Source organism: Danio rerio, chromosome 24, assembly GCF_049306965.1.
Source record: "Danio rerio strain Tuebingen ecotype United States chromosome 24, GRCz12tu, whole genome shotgun sequence".
NCBI classification, from domain to species: Eukaryota; Metazoa; Chordata; class Actinopteri; order Cypriniformes; family Danionidae; genus Danio; species Danio rerio.
Window position 1 is genome coordinate 9,329,412 of NC_133199.1, and position 21,929 is coordinate 9,351,340.

Sequence of the window (21,929 nt, forward strand, 5' to 3'; positions counted from 1 at the left end):
TTTTTGTGAAATTTATACAGAAATTCAAGTTTATTAGAGGTAATAATTTACAGACACTCACACAAGTGGATGGAGAAGATAATTGGGTAGCAGCAATTTTCATTAGGTACTTGGGTAGCACGCAATAGACAATCCACAGCTTGCTGCTTCATGCAATGTACAGCCCGTAATCCACATGCACGTGAGCTTGTTCCATTTACATTCATCCTGTCATTTACACACACTAAACATTTATCTACACGCCTCCACCTCACAACGCATGACTCTCTGGACTTCGAGCGACTTTAGGTGGATCATGGTAGTCACAACAGATAAGAGGTTTGAGTTTGGACAGGTATAAAGAATTCCTAAAAAGTCTGGTCAGTTCATACGTTTCATGTGAAAGCAATGAAAGTTACTCTAGGTTTAGTCCAAATAGACCCACTTCATTTAACAAAGAATACAGTGTAAACAAAGTTGACAGGTGCTTCACAAGTTTCAATTTAGCATTATAAAAAAACAACAACAGTTTAAATGACAATGCATAGAAAACAGTAAAATTCAGGTATAAGACATTGAACATTTACTTCTACATTATCTATTTTTACGAACATTAATTTAAATCTCCTGTTACAAATAGACATAACCTTCATGTATGTTACAAAGTCTTGTGTTTTCCTATAAGGTTGTTGGTGAATTGGAGCGAGTTTCTGAACATCTTGAGATGGATGAGTGTTATCAGTGCAATGATTAGACAGCTACTGCAGTAAACCACAAGCACAGTCCTCTCCTCCGGCAAAAAACACTTTGACAACTGAAATTCAGATTGGGAAAATGTGCCCTAAAAGAAGTAAAAACGAAGATACGACATTAATTAGTGAATTACAAATGGAATATTTACTATCTATCTATCTATCTATCTATCTATCTATATATATATATATATATATATATATATATATATATATATATATATATATATAAGGGATGTAACGGTATCAGAATTTCACGGTACGGTAATATTATAATATATAATATAAAACGGTATTTATTGAATCATTTACAGTGAAAAACAAAACTTATGAAAATACTCCAAAAAAGTGTCAAAAGTGTCAATGACATACAAATTAGCCATCTATCTGTAAGCTTTGAAACAGGAACTTCAATTTTAATAACAAAAAAATATTAAACCATGTAAAAAAAATAAAGTTACAATTTAGTATTGTTGAAAACTCATCACATTCAACATTTAATCACTCACTCACTTAGATAGAGATGGGTTTAAAGGAAAATTATCATATAAATATAATCTGGTAAAAGCTGGTATCTCTGGGCATTTACAATGTCCCCTGCAACAGAAAAAAACCCTCTCATTTGGGACTGAGGTTTCTGTTTGCGACAACACAGCTGATAAGAACTCGCGCGACAAGAGTTTAGAGTTTTCCAGCTCTTTTTCATCCCCGCTTCTAGCAGCACACTCCATTTCCGCATTACTGGATCTGTAGCGACAACAGACCGCAAGGGATGATGGTCAAGCATGGGCTGATGGGAATTGTAGTTTTCGCTACCTCCGCTATATATATATATATATATATATACAGAACATATTGTTTTCACTATTTACAGCAAAATGTTACTGTATTTTACAGAATACATTTTCTTTGGTTCTGAAGCAATGAAGTTTACTGAAGAGACTCATTATAGAGAATGTTTTTCACTGTGCACATACATAAACACCTGATGATGCTTGGTTTTTTCAACTGAATTCCAGATTACTGTCAGACAAGTTATGCTATCTAGGAAAAGTGTCTGTTGGCTCTCTGTTTGCTGCATTTAGTGGAACTATTTCATGTGGATGTTTAAACGGTTATGCTAAGACCAACTGAATGACTTGAAAAATTGTGATGTTCATTGCTACTGTCACTATTGGGATTCACTGCCATATTTTGCACCTGTTAATGGAGTCAGCGTAATGTGTGTGTGTGTGTCTGTGTGTATAATAGAAAATAACATATGCCACTTAGGCTACATTCACAAAATTGACAGAGTAAACAGCCCAAACCGCATGGAATCTGATCTTTTCACTTCATATTTGTGCTACTTTCAGATGTAGTATTAAATCAGACACAGATCTGGGGCCTCATGTATCAACGCTGCGTACGCACAAAAACTTTGCGTACGCCAGGTTTCACGCTCAGAATCGCTCACGTTTGGATTTACTAACAATGAACTGAACGTGGGAATGTGCGCAGGTTCACGGCAGCTTTCTGGCAGGCGTACGCACATTTTTTGTGCGTGTCTGTTTTATTTCCATTGGCGACTCCTAGAGGCAGTTGTGTTAAATTCTTCTCTACAAAGTGTCTGAGCCTTGCAATGGCAGCTGTATGAGACGGGTTCATATAGTAGGTATGTAAGATTTCCATACCATACAGTTGACCAGCTAAACATTAAAGCGCAAATTGCAGCAGTCGCAATGTAATCTGAGCAATCTACCGCACACACATTGCTATAAAGACACTCTCTGAAGATGAATTTGCATGCGTGAATCAGAAACATTTCCATTCAATAAATGTGCAAATAAAATATGATGCACAAACTTATTGATGATTCCTACTTGTCTTTCTCTTGATAAATAGTGGGCAAAATCTGATATGTAGCGGGGAAAAAAGAATAAAGAATTTATCAGACGCTGGATTCGAGCCGAGTTGACGCTCGAATATGTCTGTACATGATCTCATGCTTCTTATGAGGTGCGCCACTGAGACCGCTTAGGGTGCTGCAACATTTTACAGATATAAACCACACTATTTCTTTTTTAAATGCACTCAGTGCGATGTTCAGACCCAACTGTGTTAACCGTATCAGCTAAACTCCCACTCTATTTTTTTCTTTTGTTGTTAATTCCGGAGAACAAACTTGCAAATAACACCGATTTTCTCCGGTCTACCTCCGAAAGCAGCACCTCCATTTCACATTCTGTTCAAAGTTTCTCTTTTTGCTTGATTTTGCCGTTGCTTTTTCGTTGGGTTTTGCCATTAGCATAGTCATTAGCATATTCATACGGGGGAGGAGGCAGGGAGGGGTTTTGTGCTCGTGCATGTTGCGCTCAGTTTCACGTTCATTCAGATGTACAAAAGAATATGCGTGAGATTTGGCGTACGCAGTGTTTCATACATCTGAAATTTTTTCTGCGTACGCACATTTACAGCTTTGTGCGTACGCAATGTTTTAGTAAGATTTCCACGCAAGTCTTCGTACATGAGGCCCCTGATGTTTTGCAATGCTACCAGTGTGAACGGCTATGTCGGATTTCATGTGACTTTAACATAATCTTCGAGCGACATGCGTCATCATTATGTGCTGCAGACATCATCTAATACTCAGCAGCACAGTAGAACGGCACACAGGGCGATTACTGTACCACAAAGTTGGTTGTTTATGTTGCTTGTTAACTAATCTGGTTAACGATTGGGGCACGGGTTAATCGCGAAGCCGAAGAGCGTCGTGGGTGTTCCGGATAAGGGATCCGTGTGCAAAGAAGTGGGAACTTTCTCTTAGAGAGAGAAAAGGGCAGGTGTTTGAGCACCCAAACCCCCCTTCTTCACGTGTCTGTTGTTAATAACGAAGTAAAATTAAATAACTTTGCATACGAAGATGAAACAACTCCACCTTCACAGTTTAGTCTGCAGCTGCTCATTAACCCTTGAAGAGTTCTCTACACCAGTGGTCAGAGCACCACGTGCCATGGTTGTCATAAATCAATAATGATCAGTGTTTTCAATCACAAGAGACTTACTTTAGGTCTCAAATGCCAAAATACCAGCCTGATCTCATGAGAAACCATAAGTATTTTACGTCTTGCCAGTTTAGTGGCTAATTTGTACGAATTTGTGCGAGTTCAGTCGTACGAAATTGTACGATTTTAAAAAGGAGGCGTGGCAACTAACCCCACCCCTAAACCCAGCTGTCATTGGGGGACGAGCAAATCGTACTAAATTGTACAAATAAGATCGTACGAAATCATACGAATTAGCCACTAAATCAAAAAGTTACGAATTGCTGTGAGATTGCGTTGGAAATACACATTAATAGTAGCAGAACAGCCCTTTACAGTTCATGAAATACAACACGGTTGTCTGTGAAAAGGGTAATAATCATATAAGCATGATCTGACTATGTGCTTACCCCATGCAGTATACACACTGTGTGCAAAATTAGACATTTTGTGCTCTCCGTAATGTACTTTTGCGCATGCGGGTCAGTTTAGGACCATGTTCTGTTCACACTGGAAATCTGATACTGGCCACATTTATGAGAGCATTGTGAACAGCCATCAAAAAAAAAAATCAGATCTGAGGACAAATCAGATTTGAGGACTAAGCCTCGCAGTGTGAACGTAGCCTTAAAGAATTGACAAATATGTAAGGTGGTATCAGGGACGAAATAGGCTTTTTTGTTGTTGTAGTCTACAACAGATAGTCTACCTGGACGTAACATGACCTGTTAAAGGGTTACATATGGCTTCACACATATGGATTGGAAAAAAACAACAACTTTACACTCATGCTTTAATTACCAGGATGAAGCTGGGGTTATTGCGGTTCCTCCAGCTGAAGGATGGAACACTGATCTCAGGGTAGAGGTTCTCATGCAATACCTCACAGCCATTGTGAGTGTGTCCACTCAGAATGAGGCGGGGCTTGAACCACCACAAGAGCTGTGGAGAAGACAATAAGTGTGCTTTTAATATTCATATATTGCATATTTTCGATTATTCTTTTCAAGAACATTTTGGTATACAGTGTATGTAATGCTAAGTCCGTAAAATCGACAGAAGTCTAAATATCTTGTAAAGAACTGATGCCATGAACCAGAGGTCGCGTTAACTGAATATTTTACGTCATTGATGGATTTTTTTCAGCAGTGACGAAAAAATCTGAAGGTGATCCATCATTTTGACGAATTATGCTGAGGGGGATATATTGTAATTTGTTGCTAACTGTAATTCCCACTCCTGTCTAGCTGATGCCGATAGTCCTTGTTTTGTCTCCTCTTGTCACCGCTGCGTAGCAAAAATGTCACAGCAGCTAAGTGTGAGAAGATTCTTTATATGGCCAAATAGTTGTGATATTAATAATAAAAGTTAAAAATGTGGAAGTGATGCAGTGGACGATGAAGAACAAACAGACAAAAATCCTCAGTTGCCGACAGCTGCTGTTACAGGCCAACCAAGTGGCAGCAAGGTCAGGTGCTTTGGAGTGCGTTGTGAGCTAAGCACCACCCATAGATAAATACACTAGATATCGCATAGGGACCCTGAGCATGCGTCAATAGCGCCGCCACATTGGTACAGTGCTCCCATGACAAGTGTCATTCAACTGCACTTGTCAAGACAGTGTTATTACGTGAAGATGCGGGACTTTAGCGCTGTCTACAGGTGTAGTAGAGAGCAAACAAAGAAAACAATGCACAAAGGCAGAACATTTCATAGGTATTATTAAGTGTTTTTCTGTTTTTGTATGTTCTGAACTTTTGTGCTAATCAGGTAACGTTATTGATGATAACAGTCACTTACTGCATTCACCATAAGGCAAAGCAGCTCCAACTCACACTAAACACTCGGCTTATGCTAGTTTTGTTGAATAAAATCAGCAAACAATGCAAAAGAAATATGACAACGAGATGCTGCACTGCCAGAAACTTGTATTATTGTCGGCTAACGTTAGTGAAAGAGTCGTTCGGGGGATTCATTCACAAATGAATCGCTCCCTCCGTCAGTATGAGAAGTGAAAGCAGGAGAGAAGCTGTGTTTCAGGACATGATTAGATCAAATTTAACAGGGAGGGTGGATAGTACATTTCTGTACACACAAACACAAGCTTTTTGTCAGTAATGCCCGTGCGGTCACTGATCCATCAATGTAGAAAAGTGATGTAAAATTTAAATTTTCGTAATTAGAAAAAAAATTACATACTAACATCCAGGAAAACTCCCGATCATAGATATATGTGTATATGTGTATATCTCTGGCTTTGGATGGCCACAGTCCTCCTCTGTACCTTGGTCCCGCATTCATTTTAAAGGAGCGCTACCCTGTAGCAAGATGGCGGCACTATTGACGCATTCCGTCCAATAGACAACAATAGGCCAGGCGACATCTAGTGTATATATCTATGAGCACCACCGAACGCAGGTGCAGAAGGAGCGCATGCTGCAGCATTTTTTCCTGGTGAAACGAGTGCTTGCAGGATCGGTAAATACCACATTCAGAGAATCCAGATCAACTTCTGATCACTTTCTTAGGAGAAATGTTTCCTAACTATAAACGCTGGCTGAAGTGGCTCTAGTAATTCCAGTCTCCAGTGTTACAGCAGAACGCGGCTTCAGCCACCAGAACAAAATTAAAACTGTCAGGAGAAGTCGACTTTCTGAGGTAAAGGCACAGATTTTAATGACAATTGCCTCTGCATCAGTCTCCCTTGATGCGCTTGATTACACACAGGCAAGCACCCAGTTCAGGTTGACGCAGGAGAAAGATATGAGTTAAGGCAGATAGGAGTTTTTGTTCCTTTGTCAAATAAATAAGTGAATAATTTAGCCTATATGCTCGTCATGCAAGTTCATTATTAAAACATAAATGAAAAAAGCAATTAGAAAATATGCAGATTAAATGACGGTCAATAACAGGTTATGACTGAATTTTTACAACCCTCTCCGTCAAAATGACGGACAATGAAAAAGTCTAACGCGCCCTCTGCCATGAACATCACAGACTTTGTAAAATGTAGATTCATTTTTAGTACCAGCTCACTGATTAATGCCTGTTTTACATGTACTCTGTCTGCAGTGCATTTGCGGTTCTGAATTATTTCTGTACCCATGTTAACAGGTCACAGCTTTCATACTGCATGCAGTTGCATTCTGGCAGTCTGTTGTAATTGCGGTGCAACTGTAGCCATCCACCGATCGTTTCCACACCGAGGCTATTTTTGCTGTGCTGGATATGGCCAAATGAACATTGATTGTAAACATTCTACATTTACATTAATGATGGATACTAGGATGGCCTTCATACCAGAAAGAGATCAAGAAGACTCTTATTTATTTAGTTCAACGGTTCTTCACAAACAACAAATGCTGTCCACAGTGTTATTGAAAAGAAAATAACTTTTGGGAGCAAACAGAACATTACCCAAACACATGCAGGGCTCAAGTTTCAAATGGAAGCTAGACAACATGGGAGCATACAGCAAGGGATCACATTATGACCTGCAGATACATTCTGTATGACCTGTGGATTGTCTTGCCTCTTGTAGAAATGTGTGAACACTGATCATTAATAGTCATTATATAGTTCGGTGGCTGGGAAGCAGTTTCCTCTGCTGTTGGTGGCATAAGTAAGATTTACAATGTTTGTATTTGAAGTACAATGTTTATATGTATTAAATTGTATACAGTGCATCCCGAAAGTAGTCATAGCGCTTCACTTTTTACACATTTTTTTTATTATACAGCCTTATTTTAAAATGGATTAAACTGATTTATTTCCTCAAAAAAATGTTGAAATTGTTGCAAATTTATTAAAAATAAAAAACCTGAAAAATCACATGTACATAAGTATTCACAGCCTTCGCCTTGAAGCTCTAAATTGAGCTCAGGTACATTCTGTTTCCACTGATCATTCTTGAGATGTTTCAACATGTTAATTGGAGTTCACCTGTGGTAAATTCAGTTGATTGGGCATGATTTGAAAAGGCATACAACTGTCTGTATAAGGTCCCAGGGTTGATAGTGCATGTCAAAGCACAAACCAAGCATGAAGACAAAGGAATTGTCTGTAGACCTACGAGACAGGATTGTCTTGAGGCACAAGACTGGGGAAGGTTGCAGAAACATGTCTGCTGCTCTGATAGTTCCAATGAGCACAGTGGCCTCCATCATCCATAAGTGGAAGATGTTTGGAATCGCCAGAGCTCTTCCTAGAGCTGGCCGGCCATATAAGCTGAGTGATCGGGGAGGAAGGGCCTTAGTCAGGGAGGTGATCAATAAGCCGAGGGTCAATCTGTCTGAGCTCCAGCATATCACCATACAGGCCTGCATGGTAGAGTGACCAGATGGAAGCCACTCCCTGCCTGTAAATTGCCAAAAGGCATCTGAAGGACTCTCAGACCATAAGAAACTAAATTCTCTGGTCTGATGAGATTAAAATCAAACTCTTCGGAGTAAATGCCAGGCGTTGCCGTTTGGAGAAAACCAGGCACCACTCATCACCAGGCTAATACCATCCCTGCAGTGTAGCATGGTGGTGGCAGCATCATGCTGTGGGGATGTTTTTCAGCAGCAGCAACTGGAAGGCTAGTCAAGATAGAAGGAAAGATGAATTCAGCAATGTACAGAAACATCCTGAATGAAATCCTGCTTTAGAGTGCACGTGAACTCAGACTGGGGCGACGGTTCATCTTCAAGCAGGACAATGACCCAAAGCACACTGCCAAAATATAAATGAAGTTGCTTTACAACACTCGGTGAATGTCCTTGAGTGGCTCAGCCAGAGCCCAGACCTCAATCCTATTGAACATCTCAGGAGTGATCTAAAAATGGCTGTACACCGTCGCTTCCCATCAAACCAGATAGAGCTTGAGAGGTACTGCAAAGAGAAATGGGCAAAAATTCCCAAAGACAGATGTGCCAAGCTTGTGGCATCATATTCAAAAAGACTTGAGGCTGTAATTGCTGCCAAAGGTGCATCAACAAAGTATTAAGCAAAGGCTGTGAATACTGGTGTACAACTGATTTTTCAGGTTTTTTTATTTTTAATAAATTTGCAACAATTAAAAAAAATACATTGTCATTATGGGGTATTGTGGGTAGAATTTTGAGAATATAAATGAATTAAATCCATTTTGGAAGAAGGCTGTCACATAAATGTGGAAAAAGTGAAGCGCTTTGAATACGTTCTGGATGCACTGTATTATTTTACATAAACAGTGGATCAAATGGGTGACAGTAAGCACACTGCAAACGTATGATGTGTGAAAGCACAATAGCTAATTCCTGTATCAGTGTTGCATACGTACATCTAGACTCTACACGCACTGCAGACAGAGTATGGTTAAAACAGGCGTAAGTTCAACACTCTCTATAAAACCAAGTGTGGACACAATAAATATGCATTGTGAAGTGCAGTCAGTTTCTTCTTGTTTCACCTTTTTAGAGGCATTCTTGGATATAACATCATACCGCTCCTGGAACAGCAGGTACTGTTCATCCAGAGGGGCTGTGTCTACACCTGTACACATAGCATCACTTACTCTATATAGAGGGTAATGCTGGGAAACATCGATATCATTATTGCAGGGAAGATATATGCTGCAGTTCTCAAAGAAATATATTAATCAGATATGACTATAAGATAAATGTGCATCATTAATAAATAAAATAATTAGTTATGACTGATAAAGCCAACCACATAAACTCACCTGTAGTAGAACAGGTGCTGCTGGGGAAAAACGTGGGGCGTTCTTGCACTGGCCATTATGCTGTGCACCCTAAAAGTGGGTAAAAAATGTATATATACACATGAGAGCCGAAAAAAAAAAGTAAAACCTAAAAAAAACTATATTCCAACATTACAGTGCAAAGAATAAAAAAGAGGTGCATTCTGGTGACAAAAAGGGACAGCTACTTTTCCAAAGGGAAAAATTCCCTTGTGCCATTCCAATGAAACATTGCCATCGCTAAAGTGAACATTTTTACAATACAACTAACTGAATGAAACATAAATGGTTTGTAGTGATCAGCGGTAAAGTCAGAAACTTGTGGAAAGTGGAGATTAATTTCCAATATGAACAAATGTTGCAGAGTTAACACTTAAAGCTCGTTTCCACTGACTGGTCCAGTGCGGTACGCTTCGGTATGGTTGACCTTTATCAGGTTTGTGTTTCCACTACCAAGGGTACCCTTTTGGTGGGCGTGGTGTACGACAGAAAGTTTCAGTCGACGTCATTTTTGCTCGAGAAAATGTCTACAGTAAAGATGCACAGGTCGTTTACATATCATATGAGAAGCACTACTCACAAAACAGATGCTTTATACACATAAATACTTCTGTATAAATGTTAATGACAAACTTTTCTACGAACAGCAGATCAACTGCAGATCAATGACGAAAATAGCTTACTGTAATGTCTGTAATTATATTAAATAAATAAATGCAACATATATGAACACACACAGACCCTTGCAGTCTCCGATATGTTAGCAACTACAAAAAAAACTACACACAGCAGACATTTAGGGCCCTATCATACACCCTGCGCAGTGTGGCGCAAGGCGTGGCGCAGTAGTCTTTTGGTAGTTTCAGCTTGGCGCAAGAATCGTTTTGAGGCGTTGCGCTACGCTCTTTAAATAGCAAATGCATTGGCGCTCATTTTTGCATCCATAAGCGTTCTGGTCTAAAAAGGGAGGCGTTCTGAGGCGGACCGCTGGCGCGTTGCTATTTTGAGAATCTATAATAGATTTTTCATTAGATCAAAACTAACCCGGTCTAAACTCCGGCGCAAAGTTGCGCCTCGCTTATGCACTGCTTAATACGCACAAGAGAGCAATAGGCAAAAATATCTTTACATATGAAAAAATTTAAATATTAAGGATATATATAGTAGGGCTATATAATTAGAAAAGATATAGAATATAAATATAAAGGAATAAAATATTACAAAACATATTATTTTCTAGCCTACATAAATATGAAAAATCACTGCTTTTATGTCTTCTTCATCTCGGGAGGCTTTTTCAGTTCATTCATAACAATTTGCTTTTGTATAATGTTATTATTATTAGCAGTATTATTTATTATATCCATATTTATATTTGTTTTATTAAAAACAAGCTTAGATTTGCCCATCTGTCAGGTTTTAGACCATATGGGGCACAGCATGTGTTTTAGGATATAACTCAGGTTTTTGAGCACATTTTGCTATTATTATTCATTTATTATTATTCATTTATTGCTGGAAATTAGAACTGAATTTAGAAATAGTTTTGAAACGAATATTTGCGCTTAACAAACAAAAGTATTTATTTATAGACTAATTGATGTCTGTGCAAAGGTTTCCCTATCCAAGAGCGAAAGTGAAAGTAGTTCCATTATCTCTCATTCTCACGCAGTAGATGCTCTGTTTACCAGTTTTCTGTTAAAAAACTGTTAACTGTGAACTGTTTGCTTGTGAAATGCTAATTTTTTCCACTTAGACTTACTTTGCGTCCTGTAAATAGCGAATGCTCTCTTGGCGCGACACAGCTGACTCTTAAAGGGAATGGGAGATGAGACTCTAATTGGTTTATTCTCAAAACACACCTATAACTCATTAAGAAAATAAACTCAACCCTTTTAGAACATGCGCCGCGGCGCAAGGCAGATTTCCCGTCCTTAAATTAGTAAAAACGCGTTCTGACACGCCCTGAAAGCGTTTGCGCCCTGCGTTTTGCGCTCAGCGCATGGACCGTCAAAATAGAGCCCTTAGTGCTTATTTAGGTTCAAAAACAACGCAAAATATAGCCTACAGTCAGAGCAAACCTCTCATCTGTGTCTGTAATCTTCAGCAGCACATGTAGCCTCTGTTAGAGAGTAATTCCATCATTCATAGTTCACATTAATCCGAAAGGTGAGGATAAGAGTTAAACATGGCAGTTCATGTTTGCTGAAAAAATAACGTGCTCCTTTTTTCCGCCTTTTCTTTTGTTTTCGCGCTTCACTCTCGCGTTGTCAGTTTCTGACAGGATCGGGTTTCAAAAGCACGTCAATAATCAAGCGCGCGTATTATTATGTGCTCAAGAAGATTGTTATTTCAGATATAGACGCGCAGTGAGCGCAAGCAAGAAAGTGAAACCGCTCACGCTTCAGACTGGCACTTGTGTAAAGGCACTATTAATGCTGAGAAGTACATAGAGATTTTGGAGCACAATATGTTTTCCAGGTAAGTCAAGAGATACAGTATGTTGTGTTCCTGTATATGGTGGATATTATGAGACGCACAACCCATTTTTTAAAATCCAAATAAAAAAGCCATTGTGGCACTGCACAAGACAAATTGGAGGACTGCACAAGAAAAGATGTGCATTCTTATCAACCAAATCTGTATCATATTGGCAAATTTGCTACTAAAAGAAATCTGAATCAGCCATGGAAATTGCATCACTAAACTTTTGAAGGCTCACAAATTTAATTCAACTCCTAACTGACAGTAGTACTAGCTCCGAAGTAGCACCCTGGTTCATGCTGGAGGAAAAGCAACAATAGTTTAATTTCTTTGTTTCATCTACATGTGTTAGATTCTTGGTTCTACTGATAGAAAATGTCCAAAATATCATAGGGTCAAAGTAAAGAAGAAAAATGTATAGTTACAATTAAAGGTGAAACTATTATACGAATTACCTGAATGGAGCAATTAAGAGCATGTGAGAGCTTCTGTAACTCCTCCTCCACGTGTTGGCAGATGGGGCAATGATCACCATGTAATGCAACACTGTTCACCAGCAAGAAACTGTGGAGGTGGTGGGAGAGAGGGAGGAGGAAAGCAAAAGAGTTATCACAATCCATGGGTAAAACTCTATCATTCTAATTTGCATGATGACAACAACAAGCAGATATTACTTGTGTTCAGTTTGGTTATGCAAATTCCCATTGTGCTGACAGAAAAGGTGCTTTGTTTGAAACTGTCATCTATGTAAGCGGTCTTTTATACATGAACCCTTTAGACCAAAGGTCCCCAACTTTATCACCTCGGACCAGTCGATTTTACTGGGATTACTGAGAAGTGTTTTGTAGGTTGCTAAGTGACCATCAACAGTTTACTCAGAGAATGACAATCTGACAACATTACCAACACTCTGATACAAGTTTTATTTATTGAGAAAATTATAAAGCACTGCAGTGTTTGTCTGAGATAATTAGTCTACCAAAATATGTATATTCCATACGAAGTATTAAGCTTGTCAGTCAGTTCTTGTCACGTGACTCGTAGTGCGCTCGCAGCATTCATTCAACTGGGTGCATCTGGTAGGCATGAGTGCGTCATGCCACTTGCACACACAAGCCGCACACCTCCATTGGAAAAAACGAACTTGCACGAACTGCGAAAATACACAATATGTGAACGGCCCCGAAAAGGCTGCCGTCATTTGCGATCTCCAGCAATTGATCTTTTTTCACACACATGGTGGATTCGCCTGATTTGTTGACAAATAGGTTGCAGATCTATTCCTTGGCAGTTAGCAGATCACTCCACTGGGTCTCTTCCCCTTAGCAAAAAAACTTTACAAAAATGTCTGTTTCTTACTCGTTTTGCTGCTTGTGAGTTAAAATTGGGCGCTCAAGTTGCCGAGATATAAAGCGAGAGAATACGGTCATTTTTTAAAATAACAGATTTTTCAAAATAACATATTGCTCAGACTTTATTGTACTTGCTTTTAATGTATTTGAACTAATACTGCTGTTGATTAGCATTACCTCCTGGACTATTTAAAAAATGCAATTTAATGGGAATGGAAAACAACTGCTGCAAGTCATTTTCCCCTCATTGTCAGCAGTGATGGGAATAACGGCATAATAAATACACGGTGTTACTAACGGCGATACTTTTATCAGTAACGATAAACAGACGTATAACAGCTGTCAATTGTCTTTGATTCCAGAACAGATTGGAGTTGTCAGTAAAATTCAGTTCTGTACTGTATCTTTACTGTTTCTGAAAGGTCCCAGATATTAGGAAAATCTTCAATATGTGATATTGTAGTTGAATATTGCAACTTCTGTTAGATTATACAAAAAAAAAAAAAAATCAAAGATCATCATTTAAAATCAAACATGAAAAATATTAAACATACTAAAATTATACGATTTATTTCAGGATAAAAATATCTGTCAAGGAAAGTGCAAACATTAATAGTTGAGGAAAGCTATCAGACCTTTATCATATTTCAGTGATTGACATCTCCAACTAAGTTTGGAGACAATATGACTCTGGTAGGGCTCAATAGTCCTTCAGCAATAAACAGCTAATTCAATATACACAGGGGTGATAGTGGAAAAAATTCCTGAGCCTGAACTTTTTTTCCTTGCCCCTGAGGTGAGTAGGGGTGGGGGTACTATGTATGCAACGCACTTTTAACACATAACTTTTGGGCCCCTGGGCCCAAATATATTAACAGCCGATGTGCAACCCTGATCATCATTATTGTCAAGTGGCTCTTTTTAGACACATGCCAGTAATGTCAGTGACACATGCCAGTGTCAGTGATCTTGTGACATGTGCCAGTAGGTGTCAGTATAAGCACGTTATAAGCACATTAATCTTATAAGTCTCTTTGCTTTAATATTTAAAAATCATTAGGCAAATGACACCTGTTATCTTACATGCATATATGTTATGAGTTTTCAACATGCATTTTATTATAACTTTTTAAAGGATATTATTTAAAATACCTTAAAATGAAAATAAATTAAAATAATAAAATAAATGAATGAATTAAAAACATAGAGAAGTCCATATTGTAGGGAACAAAGGAACTGCCAGGATGCAATAATATACAGTACAACAGATAAGTGTAACCCCTCCCATACATAAGCATGCCACAATAAATTTGACTGACATGTACTGTCAAATGACTATATTACGTACGGAAGTATGACTACGAATACATAAAATAAATGCGTTTAAATTAAAACATCGTGGAGTAGCTCAGCAAATAAACTAACTTGCGACGCGATAAATTAGGTTAAAAGTCGCGTAATGATTAAATATGGTTTTGCTCGTGTTAATTAATGTCATAAGCTTCGCCGGGTGTCGATGTCACTGCAGTGACATGCAGCGCGACACTCTGATTGACACAGGTCACTACACATGCCACTAGCGAGTGACACATGACAGTGGAAAACCGGACGTGCCACCGGAAGTGTCACTACACTCAGTGGCATGTGCAGTGTCATCTGTACGTCAGATGTCGTGTCACTCCATGTTAAAACTGCTACTGTGAATCCGCGTTCAAGCGCACACAATAAGCTAAAACTCGCCCCAAGCACCGGCAAAAACAAATAACAATGAATGTGTCGAGGAAAGAGTAAGGACATATCTTAATTATTTATTCTGAGTCAGTGTCGCAAAGATCCTGACTGGCAATCTCCTCTTGGACTCGCCTTTAGAGTGAAATTCATCTTTACGGATTACATGAAGGAGTTTTTTTGTTTTCGATTTGTTTAATTTCGTTAAGTAATAATTTAAAGCTTTCTATAAATATATTTATTATGTCTGTGAGGCATATACATTTTGCTTCATTTTGTTAAGCGCTCCTGTTTAAAAACCAGACGACAGAAAGCGCATAATTTTGGTTTTCTTTATTTTATAAAAACGTTTTTTGATGTATTACTCGTACTTTGTGAGCAAAAATGAAGGATAACTTTAAATTGCTCCCACTGAAAAAATGCAAGTGATTGCTCTAGCGCCTCGATGTCCTGCAAGCTTTTCATAAGCAAACTATGCGCCTAATAGCACACATTCTTTAACGTTTAAGCTACCATTGTTTTATACTTGAACTGTTTTATATCTTTTATTTTAGGCAAGTCGTGATGATCTGAGAAGGCAAACTGATCAAACAGACAATGATGGTCTTCCGCTGGGCGCTGTTCGTTAAAAAAAAACGTATTTTTAACGAATAAAAAATGCTCCAAACGTTTTTCTAAAGAAGCCGAATAAAAAACGAAACTAAATATAAACACTTTGCCATTACATACAAAACTGAACTATTTCATAGCTGAAACACTAAGTTGTTTAAGGAGAAGGGGGAAATATCTTTTTGTTCCGTCTATTGCTTCACCGTTATTTCGAGATTAAACCCAGCGTAAATATGCAGATGTCATTCCCAAAACATATCAGCGTATATGTGCCGAAAACGAAAGTTTCATACAAATTCTGAATGGATTATAGCCTGGAAAGTGCAAAGCACGCTCCTCTTATTATCACTAAAAAGCGTCACTAATCTTAGTTCATAGAGATCTCACAAAGATCCGTTATAATTTATAAAGCTCTCTAAATTACACAATTAATCTTTTATTTACATGGCGTCTACACTCAAAAGATGATTCACGAGCACACAAAATGGCACTTAATAAAAACCAACCCGGCGCTTTCAGCAGTGAGTGAATTCTGTTAATCTAGAGAAATGACAGATCAATATCCGTGAACCTGATTTTTTTTCCCCGCAGCCACAGTACGCCGGAAATCCGGCGTGGTGCCGGAACGCTATCACCCCTGTATACATGTATGAAAACACATAGTTTACTTTAATAAGAACTTTAAGCAGATGTGCTTACTTGACTCCTTTAATGGTGAGAATCCTTGCTGATGTAACATTAAATACCTGCTCAAACCGCTCTAACTTCTGCTTAGTCATTCTAATAAAAGGAGAGACAAATTATAAACAAATGTACATTAGTCAAATCAGACATTTGCAAAAAATATACTAAAATTCTATTAAATACAAAAACAAGTTTTCAAAATATTTAAACACTGCAAATATTTAGAATACATTTTTTTAAAAAAGGAATTCAACATTTCATAAAGACTGTACAATATAGTAAAAACTCACTCATGATGGAAGCCAATGTCGTGATTTCCAACAAGAACCACAAGCTTTGTGTCAACAGGATGACGAAAGATCCGTTTAAAACGTCTGACATCATCTTCCCAGTCCTGAATTAGGAATTACAGAGGTTAAATGGCTGATGTAACTCAGTTAAATAGTTTTACATAAAGATTATTGATTAATATTAGTATAATTAGTATTAATAATGCCATTTAATGAATTTGTAAGCCATTCACATAAAGCTACAATTATTCAAACCATATTAACCAGATACCATATGAAAAGAAACAGTGTGATGGAAAAGGTGTTAAACGCTAAACCTGTTATTTTTTGTTTTGTTTATTGTTATTATTATATGTATATTGTTATCATTCTATTGATGCGAGCCACAGATTTAATGTAAAGGCTGTTATTACTTTATGTATTAAAGTTCAGCAACTTGGTTTGTTGCAAAAAGTCAAGTCAATGAAAGTCCTTTCCCCCTCAGAAATCGTTCCTCAACTATCATTACCATTAATAAGTGTGTGTATTGTATTATGTTAAGCACATTTGAGCATCACATATTATTTGCACATTTATCGAATGGAAATGTTTCTGATTCGCGTATGCAAATTCGTCTTCAGATGGTGCCATTATAGCAATGTGTGTGTAGTCGTCGCTCCGATTATACCGGGAAAAACCGGCGATCGCTGCAACTTGCTCTTTAATGTTTGGCTAGTCAACTGCATGGTATGGAAACCTTATATACCTGCTATACATGCGGATGATCCCGTCCGCTGCAGCTGGCATTGCATGGCTCAAAGATACTTTGTAGTGTGCAATTTAACACAATTGCCTCTAGGAGTTGCCAATGGAGATAAAACAAACACACACAAGAAATGCGCGTACACCAGACATGAAGTTGTCGTGGACCAACGCACATTCTCACGTTAATTTTATCGTTAGTAAACCTAAATGTGAGAGTTAAACCTGACGTACGTTGATACATGAGGCCCCTGCTGTACTGCTATCCACTGTGTCTGCATTTTGACCCGGGGATTCAGGAAGAGAGAAGTCTTCATTTTGTTTTTATATAAACATGACTATCTTTTATGTTTGATATGACAATGATATAACAAAATGTGGTTATTTATTATATGAAATTATGAACAGCCTCTCATAGATGTCACAGGGTTTCTGCAGATATCATAATGTCAAATTTAAGACCATTAAGTATTAAATTGAAAACCTATATCACAATATCAAAAACACGCATGCTTATAAAGAAAAAAGTTAAATTAAAGTTAAATATATTATATTATATATATTATAGTTAAATATTAAAGACTACAATTATATTTTTGTATTACTTGAAGAATAAAAGCAAAAAAAGTACACTTACTAAAAAATACTGACTTTATTTTTATTTTGCCCACTCAAACAATTCACACATTACTGGCTGGTTAGTTTTTGTCCTCTACTGATACTGTATGCTAAAAAGGCAATAATGATCCATCATTCCTGACCATTATCCCCAATAAAGCCTAGAAAACAGGGCATCAGTATAAACTGATAAGTTGAAATATTCTTTTCCAGTTATCAAATAAGTAATTGGTTTCTTAACTATAGTTTTTTAACAATTAACAAGTTTTAAATCCAAAACTGTAAAAAACACATCAGTGTAAAACCTATAAATAGTGGAAACTCTGTAATTGTGTACCTCGGTCACTTTAAAAATTACCTCTTTTGGTTTAACAAACTTATCCCTCAGTTTTTTCCAAACTTTTTAACAAAAACTTTTTCACAGCTGTTGCAATTTCTAGCCAAGAATTATTTATATATGTCACCCCTATGATCACGCATGGACGGATCATAAAGATATCTGTACAGACATACCCATTTCAGACAAAATCTCTTCAAAGTGATTCATATTCAACTTAAATGAAATGTGGCGTCATGTGAACTTTTCGCTCGAGTCTCAAAGAATGTTGTGTGCTCCGCCAGTGGAAATCCTGTCACGTGCACCCAAAGCGAACCTCCACAAACAGAGCGATGACGTCACATTCGTAGAGCAATTACAGTAAGCTTATTGGATATTGCAACATTGGTCTCATTTGTAGTTGTAATACCGCAAATTAAATTTGGACTAGTGAAATAAAGAAACAACAACACCAGGAAAACCAAGCAACAACAACAAAAAATTATTTAAATGAGCATTAGATGTAGCGTTACATGAACATGGGAAAAATAAAGACCTGTGCAAAAATATTTAAGACCTAGAACAGCGAATTTAAGACTTATTAAGGCCTTAAATTTAGTTTTTTTTAATTTTAGACTTCTTAAGACCCTGCGGAAACCCTGTGTCACTGCATTAAATTGCTTACTGTTTATTTATTTGCATTTCAACTTTGTAATCTAAAAAATCATGGGTCTCCTCACATTTTGTATTGGCTTTCTTTTTATCTTGATCTGGTGACAAAAGCCCCTCTTTTTCCCCTGCTCTGCTCACAACAGCTCCACGCTAGGGCTGCACAATTAATCGTAAAAAGATCGCGATCTCGATTCGACTCCCTAGACGATCTTAATCCAGCATTTCTACGATTCTGTCAATCATATTTTCAAGTTCAGGAGAGAAGCAATGGTGGCCGCACAAGTCTTCACATTGTTTTATACTGTATACGTTGTTCAGCAACGTGGACACCTCCAAATGGTGTTGAAGAAGTCACATGCTGTATTTATAAGATATAATTCACCTCAAAAGTGTAATTTCTGTCTTCATGTGATGTATTTACGACTGCAAAATCATGAATGAAGTTTACATTAGTGAACAGAACCTGCATAGGCTATTACAGGTAATAATGTTGTAAATAACATTCAGTTTGTGGCACAGAGTGATCGTAAGGGAGCCCACGGGAAGAGAACCGCTCTTAGTAGTGAAAATGAAACCGAAAGGGCACACTGTGTTGCCAGATGTAGCTGACTGACTCCAAAACCATGGACCAAAACCCGCTGAAATGCAAAAATACCAACCCAGTCTTCTGTATTCACGAAAATCACGTCAGTGACAGATTTTAAGCAGGAAAATTACAGATTGTAAGCACATGTCTCAAACACAATACTTCAACATCTGAATTATCATCAGCATTAATGCCCAGGACAAATCTGAAGTCTGTTCATGTCCACCATTCCAAGTCTATACAAAATTAAAAAGCCTATTGCTGTTTTACCATATGTTTGAGAATAACAATAATAAAAGCCCCCTCATAATCACCTTCATTTTAAATCTACAGAATCATGAGAAAATCGTGATCTTTATTTTAGGCAAAAAAATAAATAAATGTGATTCTCATTTTAGCCAGAATCGTGCAGCTCTACTCCATGCCCATCATGAAGCATTTTTTGAAAAAGTTCTAAGGTAGACTTGAACTAAAAAAGGGGGTTTCGTGACCCTTTAATGATTTTATTTTCATACTTTGTTAATGATTAATTATTCAAATGAAAAAAACTAAAGCAATGTGAGACATCAAACAAATGAAAAGTTACATAATCCTCATGAAGTGCTATTATCTCACTATTTTTTCTCACTTTCTATTTTTTAAAACAATCTGCAGCTTTGTATTTGGAGTTTGTAAGTCTGTACCTGACTGGTGCTCCACTTGCCCTCATCAAATACGTCTCCTAAAATGAAGACAACTTCTGGGTTTAGAAGCCACATGGATGTCTGAAACGCTCTTTCCATTTGCCATTCTCTGTTAAAAAAAAAAACAATAACACAATAATTATGTGCAGAATTTACAATTGTAATTTTAAAATTGTAATTAAACTGTATAAGTGATTCATTCATTCATTTCCTTTTTGACTATAAATCTATATATTTTTCCAGCAACTAAGATGGTGCCCCCATCTGGAGTTCAAGCCGGCCCTACGCAACATGCATACTTTTTTGGCAATACAAATCAGCACCTCCAGAAAGCTGGTCAGCAAAGGGAAGCAAGAGAATGTCAGAGGCATCTTACAGAAGTGTCAAGCTTTAAATAGGGAAATGATCTAGCATGAAGGTCGCTGGTTCAAGCCTTGGCTGGATCAGTTAGCATTTCTGTGTAGAGTCTACATGTTCACCCCGTGGTTCATCTTCGGTGCTCCGGTTTTTGGGTATGAAATTGTCCATAGTGTATGTGTGTGAATGAGAGTGTATGGGTGTTTCCTAGTGATGGGTTGCAGCTGGAAGAGCATCCGCTGCATGAAACATGTTGGATAAGTTGGCGGTTCATTCCACGGTGGCAACTCTTGATTAATAAAGGAACTAAGCTGAAAAAAAAATGTATGAATGAATATTAGCAAGATGCTTATGGTCCGATCCGATTTAATGATTTATGTCAACTAAGCTAAACATGTTTCACCAGATTCGGAGATTGGATGAATGGATTCAAAAACTGTGGACTAGTGGATTTGTAAAATGAGGCTATTTCCAAAAACAAATTAAAAATCCTTTGGTTTTTGTTTAGTTCACGATTGATTATTGTAATGTTTTTTTTTATTATTATTAGTTTATTTAATTTATTTAGACACCAAATAAGAATGCTTTGGGGAAATTATCTAGGTTATTTTTGATAACAAAAACATTGCCAGATAATTTTAGGGAGTTTATTATAATTTTAAACAACTTAAAGAAAAAAAAATATGGGTTTACCTAACTTCCTAAATAACCAACAGAATGTTTTGGGAAGCAACTCATGCTGCGTCCCAATCCTCATACTATCCATCCTAAATAGTATTTGAAAATAGAATTACTATGTCCCAAACCAGTATGTTGAAAAGAGTATGACAGGTTCCCGGATGGTTTGCTATTTCTTCCGATAAGAAATTTAAGTGTAGAAGCGTCCATAATCTAACCGCTGGACGTGAATTCAATTAGAACTACAAACGCGTTTGAAAAGTGTAAATAGACTACAAACATGGACGCGCGAGACCAACCGTCAAGTACAGAGAGGCTTCGGTAAAGATGTTTGAATTAATGTTAGTCAATATCTAGCCCACTGGAAAACATTTAAATCGTATTATCTGTGTTATATTTCATCTGCAACAACAATACTGAACTTATATAAAGATGCGTTTGGACGTCTGAACGTCTAAATGCATTATCCAAAGACCTGAGGAGATTTCTCTGCATGTGCATGAAAGACTCATGAATGGGAAATTAACTTGCTGCTGCTTCTCTAATAAGGTAGAAAATTAAATACCACAGAAATGTGGATGGTAAGTGGATGATTGACAGGGGGCATAAGCAACACAACGATGTTAAAGAGGAAGTAATATGTCCCAATTTTGCA

General features: G+C 37.5%; 2 protein-coding genes across 11 annotated transcripts in view; one reads left to right on the forward strand and one right to left on the reverse strand.

Annotated features, from left to right (window-relative positions):
* mppe1 (metallophosphoesterase 1) overlaps positions 1-21,929 on the reverse strand; it is a 22,587-nt gene continuing 658 nt past the window's right edge. The window contains exons 3-10 of one of the 2 annotated variants that reach the window (XM_073940380.1): positions 20,240-20,348; positions 16,624-16,727; positions 16,349-16,429; positions 12,416-12,524; positions 9,459-9,527; positions 9,186-9,308; positions 4,556-4,696; positions 1-820 (exon numbers count right to left, since the gene is read on the reverse strand). In XM_073940380.1, the coding sequence (XP_073796481.1) occupies positions 638-820; positions 4,556-4,696; positions 9,186-9,308; positions 9,459-9,527; positions 12,416-12,524; positions 16,349-16,429; positions 16,624-16,727; positions 20,240-20,338 (909 nt within the window). In that variant the 5' untranslated portion in view covers positions 20,339-20,348 and the 3' untranslated portion in view covers positions 1-637. 2 annotated transcript variants of the gene reach the window in all.
* Positions 21,352-21,929, forward strand: part of LOC101886891 (ADP-ribosyl cyclase/cyclic ADP-ribose hydrolase 1) — a 15,722-nt gene continuing 15,144 nt past the window's right edge. The window contains exon 1 of one of the 9 annotated variants that reach the window (XM_073941500.1): positions 21,352-21,823. The gene's annotated coding sequence lies outside the window, so the exon portion shown is untranslated. Of the gene's footprint in view, positions 21,856-21,929 lie in introns of all 9 variants that reach the window. The other 8 variants (XM_073941503.1, XM_073941504.1, XM_073941497.1 and 5 more) reach the window with 8 other exon arrangements.